Here is a 17,731-nt window from a genome sequence, read left to right on the forward strand (position 1 = left end):
CGGCTTACAAAGGCCAAGGCCTCAACACACAATATAACAATACAAAACAAAAGGCAAATTAAAAACAATTAAAACAGTATAAACAACAAGCAATAAACAATACGCTAAAACACAATAATACTTCTGGAACATGGCCACACAGCCCGAAAGACATACAACAACCCTGCTTTACCTTTTACTGTATTAATAGTGAAGGCTAGAGCTGTGCCTTCAAATCATCTCCAGTCTCATCCCAAAAGTTCAACCCGGAACCTATCTCAATGGGCGCTGGTACCCGGTCGGAGGCATTGGAAATCGGCGCTGCCAGTTTCCAAAATGGCCGCCCTGGCTTAGAGCGAGTGGCGCTTTGCCCATGCGCGGTGCAGGCGCCAAGGCAGGGCTTTCCCTGCCGCTCCCGAAGCCAGGGCGGCCATCTTGGTTAAGGGCAAAAAAATCCCCTGCTGGTTTTTTGAGACCTATTCGTTTAATATATTTGTTTCCAGTTTGCAGATTACACCTCTTTTTTGTCCTTGATTCTCTGCAGAGGGGTCTGGGCGTCCAAAGCATTTAAGGTCACCCCAAATTTACTAAAATTTAATAAAGTTCGAAAAGGAGGTGTTGCAGTTATAAGCCTTGCCTGAAGGTGGCAGTGTGCGCCCACATCTGAAGGTCTGTAATAGCTTATAGCAGGCATGGGCCAACTTGGGTCCTCCAGGTGTTTTGGACTACAACTCCCATGATTCCTCACAGCCTCAGTCCCTTTCCTTTTCACCCCCAGCCGCTTAAGCGGCTGGGGGTGAAAAGGAAAGGGACTGAGGCTGTGAGGAATCATGGGAGTTGTAGTCCAAAACACCTGGAGGGCCCAAGTTGGCCTATACCTGCTTTATACTATCTCTACTGATGCACTAGGATTTATCTTCTTCGTTTTTTCGTAAGTGGTGGTCCTGCAAGAAGGCGAAAAGGTACGTAATAATAACAACGTTACACTATTATCTTCCCAGTTTTTATTGATTTGGATAATTTGCGTATCTGTATCATGTGTTTCATTGAAGTAAACTGTCAAGAACAGGGTTGTTGTATGTCTTCCAGGCTGTCTGGCCATGTTCCAGAAGCATTCTCTCCTGACGTTTCGCCCACATCTACGGCAGGCGTGTTCAGAGCCAATCGTGGGGTGGATTTGGGAAGATCCGTCCTCGTGTTGCTTTTCTTTCACGCTCTTTTGCAAGTGATCTTCATCTGGGGCGCCCCACCGACATAACGATACCCCACGCGGCAGGTTTTGGTCACCTGGTCAAGGAGAGAGGCAACACCATCAACGCCAGAATGGCTCGGATTTGGAAGAACGGCTCGCTTCCCCGTCCTGCCTGTTGCGCCACTGCAAGCTCTTATGCAACATGTGTGTAGCAAACAAAGAATTTATATGTCGGCTTATCTAAAATTGACCAATGGCTGAGGGTCTTCCTCACCTTCCACACCCACTTGGCACAAGTGATACCAATGACCTAACTTGTTTACTCTGATCTTTCTTCTCCCTTTGGAACTTCCTGGAGAAAGGCACCAGCTCACAGGAAGGGAGGGTCATATGCACAGGCAAAGCTAAATAAGCCGAGATATAAATTCTTTGTTTGCAACGCACATGTTCCGACGGCCATTTGCATGGTATGGACCCACTAAAGTGCGTACCTACGGCTGTTTAGCCTTATTATCAGCTGTGATAACAATAAAAGGCTTGTTTTATTGATCTCCTGGAATTCTCTCCTTTACTTCCCCTCCGAGCTAGTCTCTTCACTTCACTTCACTTTATCTCTTAATTAGTCGCTCTCCACCAGAGTGCTCCGAGCGACTTACAATTTAAAATATCACAATAGTAGTGCAGTATCAATATTGAACTACTATGTCTCTAACACAGTAGTGCAATGGTTAAATGCATAGAGTGATTATTCATCCCTAGAGCGTAGCAGAGAATGGTTCTCGTTTGTGACAGGACATACGTCATGTTTTAGATAAGATTGGAATGTGGGAGTGTTCTTCTCATGCGGGCTTTTGTTGAAGTCAGAGGGAAAACTGCTATGGTCCAGCATGATGTGTATATAAGATGTATATATCTTTAATAAAGCTTAAGCCGCTGTTTACAGCTGACAACTGAGAAGTCTGGTGTTTGTTCCCTGTCTGAGCAGCTGCCAGAACGTTGGAGGAGAGGAATTGAGACCGGGAAGTGATTTGTCTCAATTGAATCCATTTCCTGACAGAAGGGACCTCCAAAAGCCATCTAGTCCAACCCCATTTTACTATAAAGTAACACCATCCAATTACTGGAATCACACTGTGTCCAATTCTGGGTGCCACAATTGAAGGGAGATGTTGACTCTAAGTTTGAATGTGTCCAGAGGAGGGCGACTCAAAGGATCAAGGGTCTGGAGAACAAGAATCCCTATGAGGAGTGGCTGAAAGAGCTGGGCATGTTTAGCCTGCAGAAGAGAAGGCTAAGAGGAGACAGGATGAGGGCCATGTATAAATAGGTGAGGGGGAGTCCTAGGGAGGAGGGAGCAATAATAATATAATAATAATAAAACTTTATTTATAACCCGCCACCATCTCCCCAATGGGGACTCGGGGCGGCTTACATGGGGCCATGCCCAGACACGATACAATATAACAAAATAAAACAATATATCATAACACAATATAATAGTACAAAAATAATCATATACATTACAACGCAAATCAGAGCAGACAGGGCGGGCCACATGAACATTTAATTAAAAACTCGGGAGAGAGAGGCATATAAATAAAGAGAACAGGGGTATAAGACGGAACAGTCCAAACAGTCCAAAGGATAAAATCCAAGGGGAGTAATCAAGAGGTATATAACATTTACTCCCCGAAGGCACATCGAAAAAGCCACGTTTTTAGATCTTTCTTAAAAGCCAATAAGGTGGGGGCTTGCCTGATCTCAGAGGGCAATGAATTCCACAGTTGGGGGGCCACAGCAGAGAAGGCCCTCTCTCTCGTTCCCACTAGACGGGCCTGGGATAGAGGCAGTGGCGAAAGAAGGGCCTCCCCGGATGAGCGGAGGGATCGAACAGGTTTATAATAGGAGATACGGTCACGAAGGTAGGTGGGTCCCAAACCGTTTAGGGCCTTATAAATGATGGTATTCACCTTGAATTGGGACCGGAAGGTGAACGGCAGCCAGTGGAGCTCCTTGAACAGGGGAGTAGATCTCTCCCTGTAGCTCGCCCCTGTAATTAATCTGGCCGCCGAGCGCTGAACCAATTGTAGTTTCCGGGCCGTCTTCAAGGGAAGCCCCACGTAGAGCGCATTACAGTAGTCCAGTCTAGAGGTAACTAAGGCATGCACCACCGTGGTCAAGTCAGACTTCACGAGGTATGGTCGCAGTTGGCGCACAAGTTTGAGTTGTGCGAAGGCCCTCCCGGCCACCGCCGACACCTGAGCCTCAAGCGTCAGCGCTGAGTCCAGGAGGACCCCCAAACTGCGGACCTGTGATTTCAGGGGGAGTGCAACCCCGTCCAGGACAGGTTGCCACCCAATACCCCGATCCGACGCGCGACTGACCAGGAGGGCCTCTGTCTTGTCAGGATTGATCCTCAGCTTGTTCCTCCTCATCCAGTCCGCCACAGCGGCCAGGCACTGGTTCAGCATCCGAGGGGCTTCCTTGGATTCAGATGGAAACGAGTAGTGGATTTGCGTGTCATCTGCGTAGAGATGGCAACACCCTCCAAAACTCCGGATGACCTCTCCCAACGGTTTCATGTAGATGTTGAATAGCATGGGGGATAGAATAGACCCCTGCGGGACCCCACAGGTCAATGGCCAGGGGTCCGAGCAGGAGTCCCCCAGCTTCACCATCTGGGAACGACCCCCCAGGAAGGACCGGAGCCACTGCAGCACAGTGCCACCAAGCCCCATCCCAGAGAGCCTCCCCAGAAGGATACCATGGTCGATGGTATCGAAAGCCGCTGAGATATCCAAGAGAACCAGCAGGGTCACACTCCCCCTGTCCAGCTCTCTGCGGAGGTCATCCACCAAGGCGACCAAAGCCGTCTCGGTACTGTGCCCAGGCCTGAAGCCAGACTGCGAGCAGTCCAGAAAATCAGTGTCATCGAGAAACTCCTGGAGCTGCTTGGCAACCACCCGCTCCAGCACCTTGCCCAAGAATGGGAGGTTGGAGATTGGTCTGTAGTTGTTACAAATAGATGGATCAAGCGAAGGCTTTTTTAATAGTGGTTTTACTACCGCCTGCTTAAAGCAGGATGGAACTGACCCCTGAACCAAAGAGGCATTTATTATGGTCACAAACCAATCCAACAACCCATCTTTGGCCAGCTTGACCAACCAGGAGGGGCAAGGATCCAGAGCGCAGGTGGCCGCCCTCACAGACCCGAGAATCCCCTCCACGTCATCAGGAAGAACAGGCCGGAAAGAATCCCATAAGATCGAACAGACAGGTACCTCGGTTACCTCCTCTGGAGCTACAATTAAACTGGAGTCTAGCTCAAGGCGTATCTGAGCAACTTTGCCTGCAAAATGGTGAGCGAAATCGCTGCACCTAGTTGCCGAGTCATCGGGAAGCCCCTGTGCCTCAGGAGGCCGCAGGAGCTCCCCAACAACTCGGAACAACTCCGATGGCCTATTGGCCGCAGACGCTATGCGGGCAGTCGTGAAAGCTTTCCTGGCTGCTCGCAAAGCCACGGAGTAAGCCCTAATAGCGGCTTTAGCCCGTGCTTGGTCAGACACATCCCGAGATTTCCTCCAGATGCACTCTAGTCCCCTCCTCGCACGCTTCATCACAGCCAGCTCCTCAGTGAACCAAGGAGTCGACGTGACTCTACGCAGCGAAAGAGGACGTTCGGGAGCGATCGTGTCCAGTGCCCTTGCCAACTCCCTGTTATAGCGATCAGCCAGGGCATCGACAGGATCGCCAGTCTCCAAGACAGGAAGATCCCCAAGAGACCTCAGAAGTCCATCCGGATCCATCAGTCTCCTGGGGCGGACCATCTTAATGGGTCCACCACCCCTGCGGAGGTTAGAAGAAACGGCGATACTTAAACAGATCAGATGATGGTCAGACCATGACAATGGAAGAATATTTTGCTCTTCCACTCTGACTGTCCCACCGTCCACAACAAAAACAAGGTCCAAGGTGTGTCCTGCCTGATGTGTGGGCCCAGATATAATTTGAGACAGCCCCATGGTTGTCATGGCAGCCATGAAATCCTGAGCTGCTCCTGTCAATGTGGCAATGAGCAAGCTTGTTTTCTGCTGCCCTGCAGACTAGGACACGGAACAATGGCTTCAAACTACAGGAAAGGAGATTCCACCTGAACATCAGGAAGAACTTCCTCACTGTGAGAAGGGCTGTTCAGCAGTGGAACTCTCTTCCCCAGACTGTGGTGGAGGCTCCTTCTTTGGGGGCTTTTAAGCAGAGGTTGGATGGCCATCTGTCGGGGGTGCTTTGAATGCGATTTCCTGCTTCTTGGCAGGGAGTTGGACTGGATGGCCCATGAGGTCTCTTCCAACTCTACTATTCTATGATTCTATGATTCTGTGATCTGTCTGACAGCACATTCCCTCTATTTGGAATGGCTTGAGGGCCCCACATCCCTTAATCTGTCACTTGCCCCATTGCCGACTTACCCCATGCGATTTATATTCACACGTATCAATTTCAACCTTCTTCTTATTGTTGCACACCGTTTCCTTGATTGTGAGGTTAAAATACCGGTAAGATTTGACGGTGGAGTCCTGTGGAGACATTAAGCCAAAGCGTGAATGCAGCCACTCCTTGGGCACATGAACAGGAGCAGGTTGGGCAGAGAGAGGAGGAGGAGGAAGAGAGAGATGGAGGAGAAGGAGGAGAAGAGATGGAGGAGGAAATGAAGGAGAAGATGAAGATGAAGAAGAAGAAGAAGAAGAAGAGAGATGGAGATGAATAAGAAAGATGGAGCATTAGGAGAAGGTGGAAGAAGAAGATGAAGAGGAGGAGGAGGAGGAGAGAGATGGAATAGAAAAGAAGGACATGTGAGAAGAAGAAGAAGAGATGGAAGAGGAGGTGAATAAGAAAGATGGAACATGAGGAAAACGTGGAAGAAGAAGGTGAGGAGTAGGAGAAGAAAAAGGAGAAGGAGTAGGAAAAGAAGGATATGGGAGAAGAAGGTTAAGAAGAAGAAGAGAGATGGAGCATGATGAGAAGGTGGAAGAAGAAGGTGATTAGGAGGAGGAGGAGAGAGATGGAATAGAAAAGAAGGACATGGGAGAAGAAGAAGAAGAGATGGAAGAGGAGGTGAATAAGAAAGATGGAACATGAGGAGAAGGTGGAAGAAGAAGGTGAGGAGTAGGAGAAGAAAAAGGAGAAGGAGTAGGAAAAGAAGGACATGGGAGAAGAAGGTTAAGAAGAAGAAGAGAGATGGAGCATGATGAGAAGGTGAAAGAAGAAGATGATGAAGAAAGATGGAACATGAGAAGAAGGTGGAAGAAGAAGGTGAAGAGGAGGAGGAGAGAGATGGAATAGAAAAGAAGGACATAGAAGAAGACGAAGAAGAGAAGAGATGGAGGAGGAGATGAATAAGAAAGATGGAACATGAGGAGAAGATGGAAGAAGAAGGAGAGGAGCAGGTGTAGGAGAAGAAGAAAAAAAGAAGAAGAGGGTTGGAGGAGGAGAAGAAGGACATGAGAAAAGAAAGATAAGAAGAGAGATGGAGCATGAGGAGAAGTTGGAAGAAGAAGGTGAAGAAGAAAGATGGAGCATGAGGAGAAGGTGGAAGAAGAAGATGAAGAGGAGGAGGAGGAGGAGAGAGATGGAATAGAAAAGAAGGACATGGGTGGAGGAGGAGGAGGAGGAGGAGAAGATGAATAAGAAAGATGGAACATGAGGAAAAGGTGGAAGAAGAAAGTGAGGAGTAGGTGTAGGAGAAGAAGAAGAAAAGAAGAGGGATAGAGGAGGAGAAGAAGGACATGGGAAAAGAAAGATAAGAAGAAGAAGAGAGATGGAGCGTGAGGAGAAGGTGGAAGAAGAAGATGAAGAGGAGGAGGAGGAGGAGAAGAGAGATGGAATAGAAAAGAAGGACATGGGAGGAGGAGGAAAGGGAAGGGGAAGGGGAAGAGGATGGAGGAAGAAGAGGGGGTGATGGAGAAGATGGAGGAGGAAGAATAAGAGGACGGAGGAGAAGGATAAAGAAGAGGAGGAGGAAGAAGGAACAGAGGAGAAGGAAGAGGTAGAGGGAAGCACCCTTGGTTCCCAGATCTCAGGATCCGGCATTTCTTTTCCCAACCTTAGGGGAAGGATTCTCAGGGTGAGAACACGGCCATGAAAAGGACCTCTGCCCCACTGACTGTCCACCTTGTGGCTGAAACTTCTCAGGTGAATGTGAGAACTACCTGTTCCTCTGTCTGTCCCACCCACCCGTTTACCACTCGTCAATGGCTAGCACTTAATAAGCCAAAAATGAAAAACATAGTGTGTGTGTGTGTGTATGAGGGCGAATAAGCTGAAGCTTAATCCCGACAAGACAGAGGTCCTCCAGGTCAGTCGCATGCCTGATCGGGGTATTGGGTGGCAACCTGTGCTTGACGGGGTCGCACTCCCCATGAAGGCGCAGGTCCATTGCAGCTTGGGGGTCCTCCTGGACTCAGCGTTGACACTTGAGGCTCAGGTGTCGGTGGTGGCCAGGAGGGCCTTTGCACAACTAAAACTTGTGCTCCAGCTGCGACCGTACCTCGTGAAGTCTGACTTGGCCACGGTGGTCCACGCCTTAGTTACCTCTAGATTGGATTATTGCAACACACTCTACGTGGGGCTGCCTTTGAAGACGGCCCGGAAACTTCAACGCTCGGCAGCCTTGGTTCTAACGGGAGCCCAATACAGAGAGCGGTCAACCCTCCTGTTTAAGGAGCTCCACTGGCTGCCACTTATTTTCCGGACCCAATTTAAAGCGCTGGTGATCACCTATAAAGCTCAAAACGGTTTGGGACCCATCTACCTTCGGGATCGTCTCTCCCCCTACGAACCTGTACGGTCTCTTCGGTCATCGGGGGAGGCCCTCCTCTCGCTCCCGCCAGCATCGCAAGCGCGGTTGGTGGGGACGAGGGACAGGGCCTTCTCTGTCGTGGCCCCCATCCCGGTCATGGAATTCGCTGCCTAGGGAGATCAGGCAAGCCCCCACCTTGATGGCATTTCGGAAGAGTCTGAAAACTTGGCTTTTCACTCAGGCCTTTGGTTAAGATCATCTTTTTTTTCCATCACAATTATTATGCTCCTCAACCTTTTGCACTGGTCGCTCTTCCCGATTCCTGATTGATTGATATTACTCAGGACTCCTCCCTACCGTACCAAATGTGACCTTAAATGATTCTAATGCACTTTATCTATTTATGAATTTGTTACCCATAATGTGCACCGTACACTTTGCTTATCCACTATTGCAACCTCATTGTTTTTAACCTGATGTTTTAATTCTGCGTTGTGTTTTTTAACTTATTGTGTATATTTTTTATTGGTTTTTGTCTTTGTCCTGATGTTTTATATTTTATCATTGTTTGTATTTTGATTTTGCTGTAAGCCGCCCCGAGTCCCCTTCGGGGGAGATGGAGGCGGGATACAAATAAACTTATTATTATTATTATTATTATTATTATTATTATTGACACAACGACGTTGTATGACACAGCAAACAAGATCGATATGCTGGATTTCGTTTCACAAAACCACAAGTCGAACACTTCCCAAGTGTCTAGGACTGTGTGATGTATTTTCGGATGATGCGTGCAGATCCCAGTAAGGTGGCCTTTTGCAGTTGGCAGATCGTAATTTTGTCAATGTCTATTGTTTCCAAATGCCGGCTGAGATCTTTTGGCACGGCACCCAGTGTGCCCATCACCACCGGGACCACCTGCACTGGTTTCTGCCAGAGTCTTTGAAGTTCAATCTTGAGGTCCTGATAGCGGCTGAGTTTTTCCTGTTGTTTTTCTTCAATGCGACTGTCACCTGGGATGGCAACATCAATGATCCAAACCTTGTTCTTTTCCACAACTGTGATGTCTGGTGTGTTGTGTTCCAGAACTTTGTCAGTCTGGATTCGGAAGTCCCACAGTATCTTTGCGTGTTCATTTTCCACAACCTTTGCAGGTTTGTGATCCCACCAGTTCTTAACTGCAGGGAGGTGATACTTGAGGCATAGGTTCCAATGAATCATTTGGGCCACATAGTTGTGCCTCTGTTTGTAGTCTGTCTGTGCAATTTTCTTACAGCAGCTGAGGATATGATCAATGGTTTCATCGGTTTCCTTGCACAGTCTGCACTTTGGGTCATCAGCTGATTTTTCGATCTTGGCCTTGATTGCATTTGTTCTGATGTCTTGCTCCTGGGCTGCAAGGATCAGGCCTTCTGTCTCCTTCTTCAGGGTCCCATTCGTGAGCCAGAGCCAGGTCTTCTCTTTATCAGCTTTTCCTTCAATTTTGTCAAGGAACTTTCCATGCAGTGTTTTGTTGTGCCAGCTGTCAGCTCTAGTTTGTAGTGCGGTTTTCTTGTACTGGTTTTTTGTCTGCTGTGCTTTGAGGAGTTTCTGATTTTTGACTTCAATCAAAGCAGGTTCTTCACTTTGTTTTACGTATTCTGCCAGGGCATGTTCTTCTTCTTTGACTGCTTGTTTTACTTGCAAGAGTCCTCTGCCCCCTGATCTTCTAGGCAGATACAGCCGGTCAACATCACTGCGAGGGTGCAGTGAATGATGAATGGTCATGAGTTTTCTTGTTTTTCTGTCCAAATTGTCCAGTTCCGCCTGTGTCCAATTTATAATGCCAGCAGTATATCTTATGACAGGTATGGCCCAGGTGTTTATGGCCTTGATGGTGTTGCCTCCATTGAGCTTGCTTTTGAGAATTTTTCTGACTCTTTGTGTGTATTCTTTACTGACCACAGTCTTCACATGTTCATGCTTGATGTTGTCCAGCTGTAATATGCCCAGATATTTATAGGCCTCTGGCTGGTGACACCTTATTGTTTGGCCATTGGGCATATTGATGCCCTCACTTTCAATGATTTTTCCCTTCTTCAATGCCACTGTCGAACATTTGTCCAAACCAAACTTCATGTTGATATCAGTGCTAAAAATTCGGACAGTGTTGGTCAGAGATTGGATTTCAATTTCCGTTTTCCCATATAGCTTCAGGTCATCCATGTACATCAAATGTGAAATTTTGTGAGAATTCTTAGATATTTGATAGCCGAGATTTGTTTTTTGTAAGATTGTTGACAGAGGGATCATGGCAATAATGAAAAGCAGAGGGGACAATGAGTCTCCCTGGAAAATTCCTCTCCTGATGTTGACAAGTCCATAACTTTCATTTCCAACAAACAGTTCAGTTTTCCAGTGCTCCATCATGTTTTCAATGAAGGTGCCAACGTTTTTACTAATCCCGATGGCGTCCAGGCACTTGATGATCCAGCTGTGTGGGAGTGAGTCAAAGGCCTTTTTGTAGTCAATCCACGTCATGTGAAGATTAGCTTTTCGGCTCTTACAGTTCTCCAGAATCATTTTGTCAATCAATAACTGGTCTTTTGTGCCCCTGCTTTTCCGTTTGTTGCCTTTCTGTTCATCTGGCAAGATGTTTTTTTCTTCAAGATAGTCTTGAATTCTGTCAGCTATGATGCCAGTCAGTAGTTTAAACATAGTGGGCAGACACGTTATTGGCCTGTAGTTTCCTGGTGCTGCTCCTTTTGCTGGATCCTTTTGTATCAGGTAAGTTCTTCCAGTTGTTAGCCATTCACTGATACTTCCTTTCTGCAGGATCTCATTGAATTGTTGGGCCATTTTTCCATGTAAACTAATCAGATGTTTGAGCCAAAATCCATGAAGTTGATCACTACCAGGCGATGTCCAGTTCTTGACTTTTTGCACTTGTTTGCTGATCATTTCAGTTGTTATTTCCATCTGTTCCATTTTGTTCTGTGAGAATTCCCCCCCCCTCCCCGCAGGTGCCACCTTGATGTGGTGGGGGGGCTTACCTGCTGCAATGATGACTGAGGGCTGTGCTGGCGGTAGTGTAACTACCGGTAGGTCCAACCAAGCCAGAGAGGCCTCAGCTGAGGAGCAGAACTAAGAGCACCTAACCCATTAGCATTATGGAGAAACAAACCCAAACGAAGTCTATACTGGCTCGGTCGTCGCCCAGGATAAAAAGGACCGCGGTGGATGCTGCTGATTCTGGACATCCACTGACAAGTGGGCTACGGAATCAACAAACCCCAAATGAACAGTCACAGAAGCGGCAAAAATATACAATGCCAGAAAACCGCACAATTATTATTATTATTATTATTATTATTATTATTATTATTATTATTATTATTATTATTATGTGTATGTGTTTAATCACTTGTTGATGTAGACCAGGCATGGGCAAACTTGGGTCCTCCTTCCAGGTGTTTTGGTCTTCAACTCCCACAATTCCTAACAAGAAGTAGGCTGTTAGGAATTGTGGGAGTTGAAGTCCAAAACATCTGAAGGGAGGGCCCAAGTTAGCCCATGCCTGATGTAAACTGCTTTGGAGTGGACACTGTAGACTCTTCTCTCTCCAGCGGAGAGCATTTGAAATGCCCTGAACTGATCCTCAGGGACATAGTGCATAGAGAGGTTCAATGACCCCATGGCTCCTGACGTGGCACCACCGCTACTCACCCATTTGACCACGGGCTCGAGGTTCTCCAGCCGGTAAACGGGACTGGCGCCGGCCTCTTCGTTGTACTGCTTGACCGATTCGATGCCGGCCTGCTGAAGGGTCAAAGGAGGGCCTTTGCGGGGTTTGCCGGCAGTGACCATCCCAATGAGCAAGAAGAGCAACCAGCATCTGGCCATCTTGACTTCTTCTGGTCCGCACTGCCTGGAGCTGGTGCCGCAGCTATTCCTTTTATAATCCCCTCGTCCTTCTCTTAGAGAAGGCGTTGTCCTCTTTAGCCAGGAATAAGGAGGAGGTTAGGACACGATAGGAACCTGGGTGAGGTCAGGATGCTATGTCCTCCAATGTCCTTTTTAATGGCTACCTTCAAGAAGAAGAAGAAGGACATCTCCAGGACGTGGGCAAAGGGTACAAAACGGTCTGGTCTGCCCTTTGCCTTTTGGAGAAGGTCAGGCTGGCGACTGTGGGGCTGACGCCCAGTATTTTTAGGACAAAGGCCTTTATGTGGGTGAGGATACCTTTAGGAGACTTCATAGAATCGAAGCATCTTAGTTGGAAGAGATCCCCACACAATCAAAGCACCTCAGACAGATGGCCATCTAGCCATAGAAAAATGGTCATACATGTGATATGATATGATATGATATGATAAGCTATGATAGGATAGGCTATAATAGATATAGAGATTATAGGTCCCACCAGACTCCCATGCATCAGCAGAAAAGGAGAGTCCACCTGAACATTAGGAAGGACATCCTCATGGTCAGAGCTGTGGAATACACTGCACTGTAGTCCTTTGGAGGCTCCATCTTTGGAGGCTTTTAAACAGCGGCTAGATGACCATCTGTCAGGAGGGCTTTGATAGTGCTTTCCTTGCCTGGCAGAAGGGGATGGGACTGGGTAGCCCCTGAGGTTTCTTCCAGCTCTAGGATTCTATGATTCTACCCAAGAAGTTTGTAACCTCTGTCCCAATACGAAAACATAACAACATCTTTCTGTTCCTATGGAGGTGTGCAATTCCGACAGTTAAACAAAAAAGACAGAAAAATTAATGTGAGGTGATGTGTTGTCGAAGGCTTTCATGGCCGGGATCACAGGGTTGTATGTATTCCGGGCTGTATGGCCATGTTCCAGAAGTATTCTCTCCTGACGTTTCGCCCACATCTATGGCAGGCATCCTCAGAGGTTGTGAGGCATGGAGAAACTAGGCAAGGAAGGTTAATATATATCTGTGGGAAGCCCAGGGTGTGAGAAGAGTTCTTTGTCAGTTGGAATGTTGCGTGAATGTTGCAGAATTCTTCTCACATTCTGGACTTCCCAGGTGTAATATGATAATATAGTACAATATAGTATAACTAGCTGTGCCCGGCCACGTGTTGCTGTGGATGATGGGAATCATTTGTTGAGCAGTTGGAATAGCAGTGAATAGCCTTGCAGTCTTAAAGTCTGGGTGTTTTCTCCTTACATGAATCCTTGTTTGGTGAGTTGGAATACAATGGAATAGGTTTGCTGCTTGGAAGGGTAGGTACTTGCGTTGTAGGGAAATGGTTTTTTAGCCAATTTGAATGGCACTGAATAGCCTCGCTGTTTCAAAGACTGATTGCTTTCTACATAGGGGCATCCTTTCTTGGGCAGGCTGAATGAGACGAAGTAGTCTCATGGCTTGAAACCCTGAGGGTGTACTGTGAAGGAGAAATCTTGCTTGGTTAGGTTGAACAGCACTGAATAGCCTTGCTGTTTGGAAGCCTGGTTGTTTCCTGCCTGGGGGAATCCTTTGTTGGGAGGTGTTAGCTGGCCCTGTTGGTTTCCTTTCTGGAATTCCCATTTTCAGAGTGTTTTCATTATGTAATGTCCCGATTTTAGAGATTATATTGTTGTTTCCTGCCTGGGGGAATCCTTTGTTGGGAGGTGTTAGCTGGCCCTGTTGGTTTCCTTTCTGGAATTCCCATTTTCAGAGTGTTTTCTTTATGTAATGTCCTGATTTTAGAGATTATATTGTTGCTTCCTGCCTGGGGGAATCCTTTGTTGGGAGGTGTTAGCTGGCCCTGTTGGTTTCCTTTCTGGAATTCCCATTTTCAGAGTGTTTTCTTTATGTAATGTCCTGATTTTAGAGATTATATTGTTGCTTCCTGCCTGGGGGAATCCTTTGTTGGGAGGTGTTAGCTGGCCCTGTTGGTTTCCTTTCTGGAATTCCCATTTTCAGAGTGTTCCTCTTTATTTAATGTCCTGATTTTAGAGATTGTATTGTTGTGTATTATTACACCACAGTAATTGTAGATATGATATTTGTTGCCTGAGACAACAGCCGGTGGCCCCTCTTTTCAATCCCTTTTCAATCCCTGGAGAGGCCCAGGCAGCTGAGGCGGGGAAGGGAGGGCCCTCGTCCGAAGAGGGGAAAAGGGGAGGGAGGCTTTAGGACCCTTTAGGACACGGTGGGGGGGGGGGCTCTTCCCGGCCTTGCGGCCTCCCCTTGAGGCTTCTATCTCCAAAAGAAAAGAAATAGTTAAAAGAAAACAAACCTTGGGCCTTGCGGCCTCCCTTCAGCCTGGTGGGAGGCGGAGGTGGCTCTTCGGAGGGGGGGGGAAGGTTCGGGCTCTGGCTCTCTCGTGGCCGGGGACACCCTGTGGCCTGCGGGGCACGGAGGAGGCTGCAGTGGTCTTCGCGGGGGTGGTGGTGGTGGTGTTGTTTCACGCGTGCTCAGGCTCCACCACGGCCTGACAATTTTTACTCCGCGGCCCAACCGCGTGGAGGCCCCTCTTCCGACCACCATGGGGCCTTCCAGCCAGGCTGACGGCTGGGGTTTTAAGGCCCCGTGGAGGATTTTGACGGGATTTTTTGTTGTATCAACCTAGAGGCGTGGATGATGGGTTGTGCTGTCCAATTTCGAGGTTGGGGGTCCTTTCGTTTTGCTGTTTTGCTCAGTGCCGCGATTCCATTACCCTTTTATATATATAGATACTGTACTATATTAATGTAATTAATGTAATTACAATCATACATGCTGAGAGCTAGCACGGTACAGTGGTTTGAGTATTGGGCCAAAAGTCTGGGGACCAGGATTCGAATCCCTGCTCAATCGTGGAAACCTCTTGGGTGATTTTGGGCAAGTCACACACTCTCAGCCTCAGAGGAAATGAAGGCACACAACAACAATTGTACGCTATTATTTTATTTCCCTTGCATTGATATATACTAGTAGCATTTCAAGCTAAGTCAGCAGATGCTTATGCATTCTAACCGGAGGCGTTTTCTTTATCTGTGGGATGGATTTGTGAGTATTTGGTCCTTCTTGCAGACCTTGGTTTCACCCAAGGGATAAGCCTTGTTTCATTAGGTTTCGCACACAATCATTCCCATGACTTTCTTGGGGACCCCACCCATATATTTATAGCCTCCTTGGCAGGATTTGGTCACCTGTTCAAGGAGAGAAAAGAAATCATAAATGCAGGATAGTCCAGATTTCGAAGAGATGCTTATTTCCCTCTGCCCTAATTTTATCTATTGCCACATTACAAACACTTATGCCAACATGGGTGCCAATGCTAGTCAAATGCCCTGGGTGAGTGGACACGGATTCATGGCCACTAAACAAGAACAATAGCTGTGGGCTGGGCACCCACCGTATGTTAAAAGAAGTGTGTGTGTTATAGGACTTTGGGGTTGTTGTATGTCTTTCAGGCTGTGTGGCCATGTTCCAGAAGTAGACTTTCGCCCACTTCTATGGCAGGCATCCTCAGAGGTTGTGAGGACTTTATCACACGAGGTTGCCAAAGTGCAATTCGGGCAGATCAAAGCAACTGTTTACAGGGCTGACCTCATGGCTTCGTGACAAGTCGCTTTGTGCTTGATTCATGATTGTACCATCTCTTTTCATTGACAGGAAGAACCCATCAATGAATCCAATATCACTGTTGTTGTGCCATTTTTCTCATGAGTTCAGTGGTGTTGAATTGCACCCCTCCCACAGTGTAGACGCACCTTCAAATGAGCACAACAGGGACTCTCTGTTCTCAAAAGCTCAAGAGCCCCAGGCACATTCATCTACCCTTGAGTGTTCTTCTTACCCCGTTGGGTTTGAAGGCGCAGTTGTTGATGTTGATCTTCATGGGATTCCCTTTGCACACCGTCTCTTTGATCTTGAGGGAGAAACCTTGGAGCTTTGAGGAGAGGGGATCCTGGGGAGACATGAAGCCCAAGTGGGAACGCAGCCTCTGCTTCGACGGCTGACCAGGATCCAGCCTTTCTTCCCGCATTATTGGGTGAAGGGGAAGAACTCTTAGAGCAAGAAAAATTACAGATACCTGCCTGTCCATCCATCCATCCATCCATCCATCCATCCATCCATCCATCCATCCACCCATTCTAGCCTATAACTTGTAGAGTGAATGTGAGAACTGTCTGCCTGTCTCGTTGATCTGTATATCTTCCATCCATGGCTAATGTGCATGTGTCTTTAATCACTTATTGCTGTACACCAGGCATGGGCCAACTTCAACCCTCCGTCCAAGTGTTTTGGACTTCAACGCCCACAATTCCTAACAGTCTACCGATTGCCCAATTTAAAGTGCCATAAACGGCTCCGGTCCAATTTACCTATCCGAACGTATCTCCTCCTATGAGCCCATAAGAACTTTAAGATCATCGGGGGAGGCCCTGCTCTCAATCCCACCTGCTTCACAGGCGCAGCTGGTGGGGACGAGAGACAGGGCCTTCTCGGTGGTGGCTCCTCGGAAGTGGAACTCCCTCCCCAGTGACATTCGGCAGCTCCTTCCCTTCTAGGGTTCAGAAAAAAAACTAAAGACCTGGCTATGTGCTCAAGCGTTCAATGAATGAACTTTCGAGCTTGGCACGGTCGGTTTTTAAGACTCTGGATTAACAAGGTCTAGTGAACGAAAGGACATTACCTCGGTGCATGGTCATGTTTTATTATTGTATATTGGTTTTTATGATGTTTTAAATGTTTTTAGTTTTTAATGCCTATTGTATTGTTGATGTGATGGCACTGTGTTGCCAATTTGTAAGCTGCCCTGAGTCCCCCAGGGGAGAAGGGCGGGGTAGAAATACCGGAAATGAATAAATAAACAAATAAATAAATAAATAATTGTTAGGAATTGTGGGAGCTGAAGACCAAAACACCTGGATGGAGGGTCGAAGTTGGCCCATGCTTGCTGTAGACTGCTTTAGAATTGATATTATAGACCAGTCTGGCGCAACATATGGTCCATGGGCAGGACACATCCCGTACAGGGCTTCCCTACGGCCCATGGAAGGGGCTGGGCTTCATCTTTGCTGGTCAGCCTTTCCCATGCCGGCCTTCTTGGTCCCTCAGGCAGGGAAAGAGGGAGGAGGAGGAGGAGTATTTCCTTAGTAATATTGGGCCTTTGCAAGGGCCAAGTTGTGAAGGCTGCTGTAGGCTCTTTCTTGCCATTTACTTGAAGCTACAACTGACCTGCATTCCTAAAATCAATGCCTGCAACTGTGTTTAAAGCAGAGCTGGGGAAATGGCTCCTTCCTTACTTCCTTCCTTCCTTCCTTCCTTCCTTTCGTCCTTCCTTCCTTCCTTTCGTCCTTCCTTCCTTCCTTTCGTCCTTCCTTCCTTCCTTCCTTCCTTCCTTCCTTCCTTCCTTCCTTCCTTCCTTCCTTCCTTCCTTCCTTCCTTTCGTCCTTCCTTCCTTCCTTTCGTCCTTCCTTCCTTCCTTCCTTCCTTCCTTCCTTCCTTCCTTCTCTCCTTCCTTCCTTCCTTCCTTCCTTCCTTCCTTCCTTCCTTCCTTCCTTCCTTCCTTCCTTTCATCCTTCCTCCCTTCCTTCCTTCCTTCCTTCCTTCCTTCCTTCCTCCTTCCTTCCTTCCTTCTTCCTTCCTTCCTTCCTTCCTTCCTTCCTTCCTTCCTTCCTTTCGTCCTTCCTTCCTTCCTTTCGTCCTTCCTTCCTTCCTTCCTTCCTTCCTTCCTTTCATGCTTCCTTCCTTCCTTTCGTCCTTCCTTCCTTCCTTCCTTCCTTCCTTCCTTCCTTCCTTCCTTCCTTCCTTCCTTCCTTCCTTCCTTTCATCCTTCCTTCCTTC

General features: G+C 47.5%; 2 protein-coding genes across 2 annotated transcripts in view; both read right to left on the bottom strand.

Moving 5' to 3' along the window:
- Positions 1–966: 966 nt before the first annotated feature.
- Positions 967–11,867, bottom strand: LOC134292417 (cathelicidin-related antimicrobial peptide Na_CRAMP-like). Its single transcript, XM_062957323.1, has 3 exons — positions 11,676–11,867; positions 5,638–5,745; positions 967–1,266 (listed from the first exon to the last, which is right to left on the bottom strand). The coding sequence occupies exons 1-3, from the start codon at positions 11,850–11,852 to the stop codon at positions 1,189–1,191; spliced, it is 363 nt and encodes a 120-aa protein (XP_062813393.1). The 5' UTR covers positions 11,853–11,867; the 3' UTR covers positions 967–1,188.
- Positions 11,868–14,826: 2,959 nt separating this feature from the next.
- Positions 14,827–17,731, bottom strand: part of LOC134292507 (batroxicidin-like) — a 5,462-nt gene continuing 2,557 nt past the window's right edge. The window contains exons 2-3 of the mRNA XM_062957645.1: positions 15,738–15,848; positions 14,827–15,087 (exon numbers count right to left, since the gene is read on the bottom strand). Of these exons, the coding sequence (XP_062813715.1) occupies positions 15,004–15,087; positions 15,738–15,848 (195 nt within the window). The 3' untranslated portion in view covers positions 14,827–15,003. The remainder of the gene's footprint in view (positions 15,088–15,737; positions 15,849–17,731) is intronic.

The sequence above is a fragment of the Anolis carolinensis genome, chromosome 6 (genome assembly GCF_035594765.1).
Source record: "Anolis carolinensis isolate JA03-04 chromosome 6, rAnoCar3.1.pri, whole genome shotgun sequence".
NCBI classification, from domain to species: domain Eukaryota; kingdom Metazoa; phylum Chordata; class Lepidosauria; order Squamata; family Dactyloidae; genus Anolis; species Anolis carolinensis.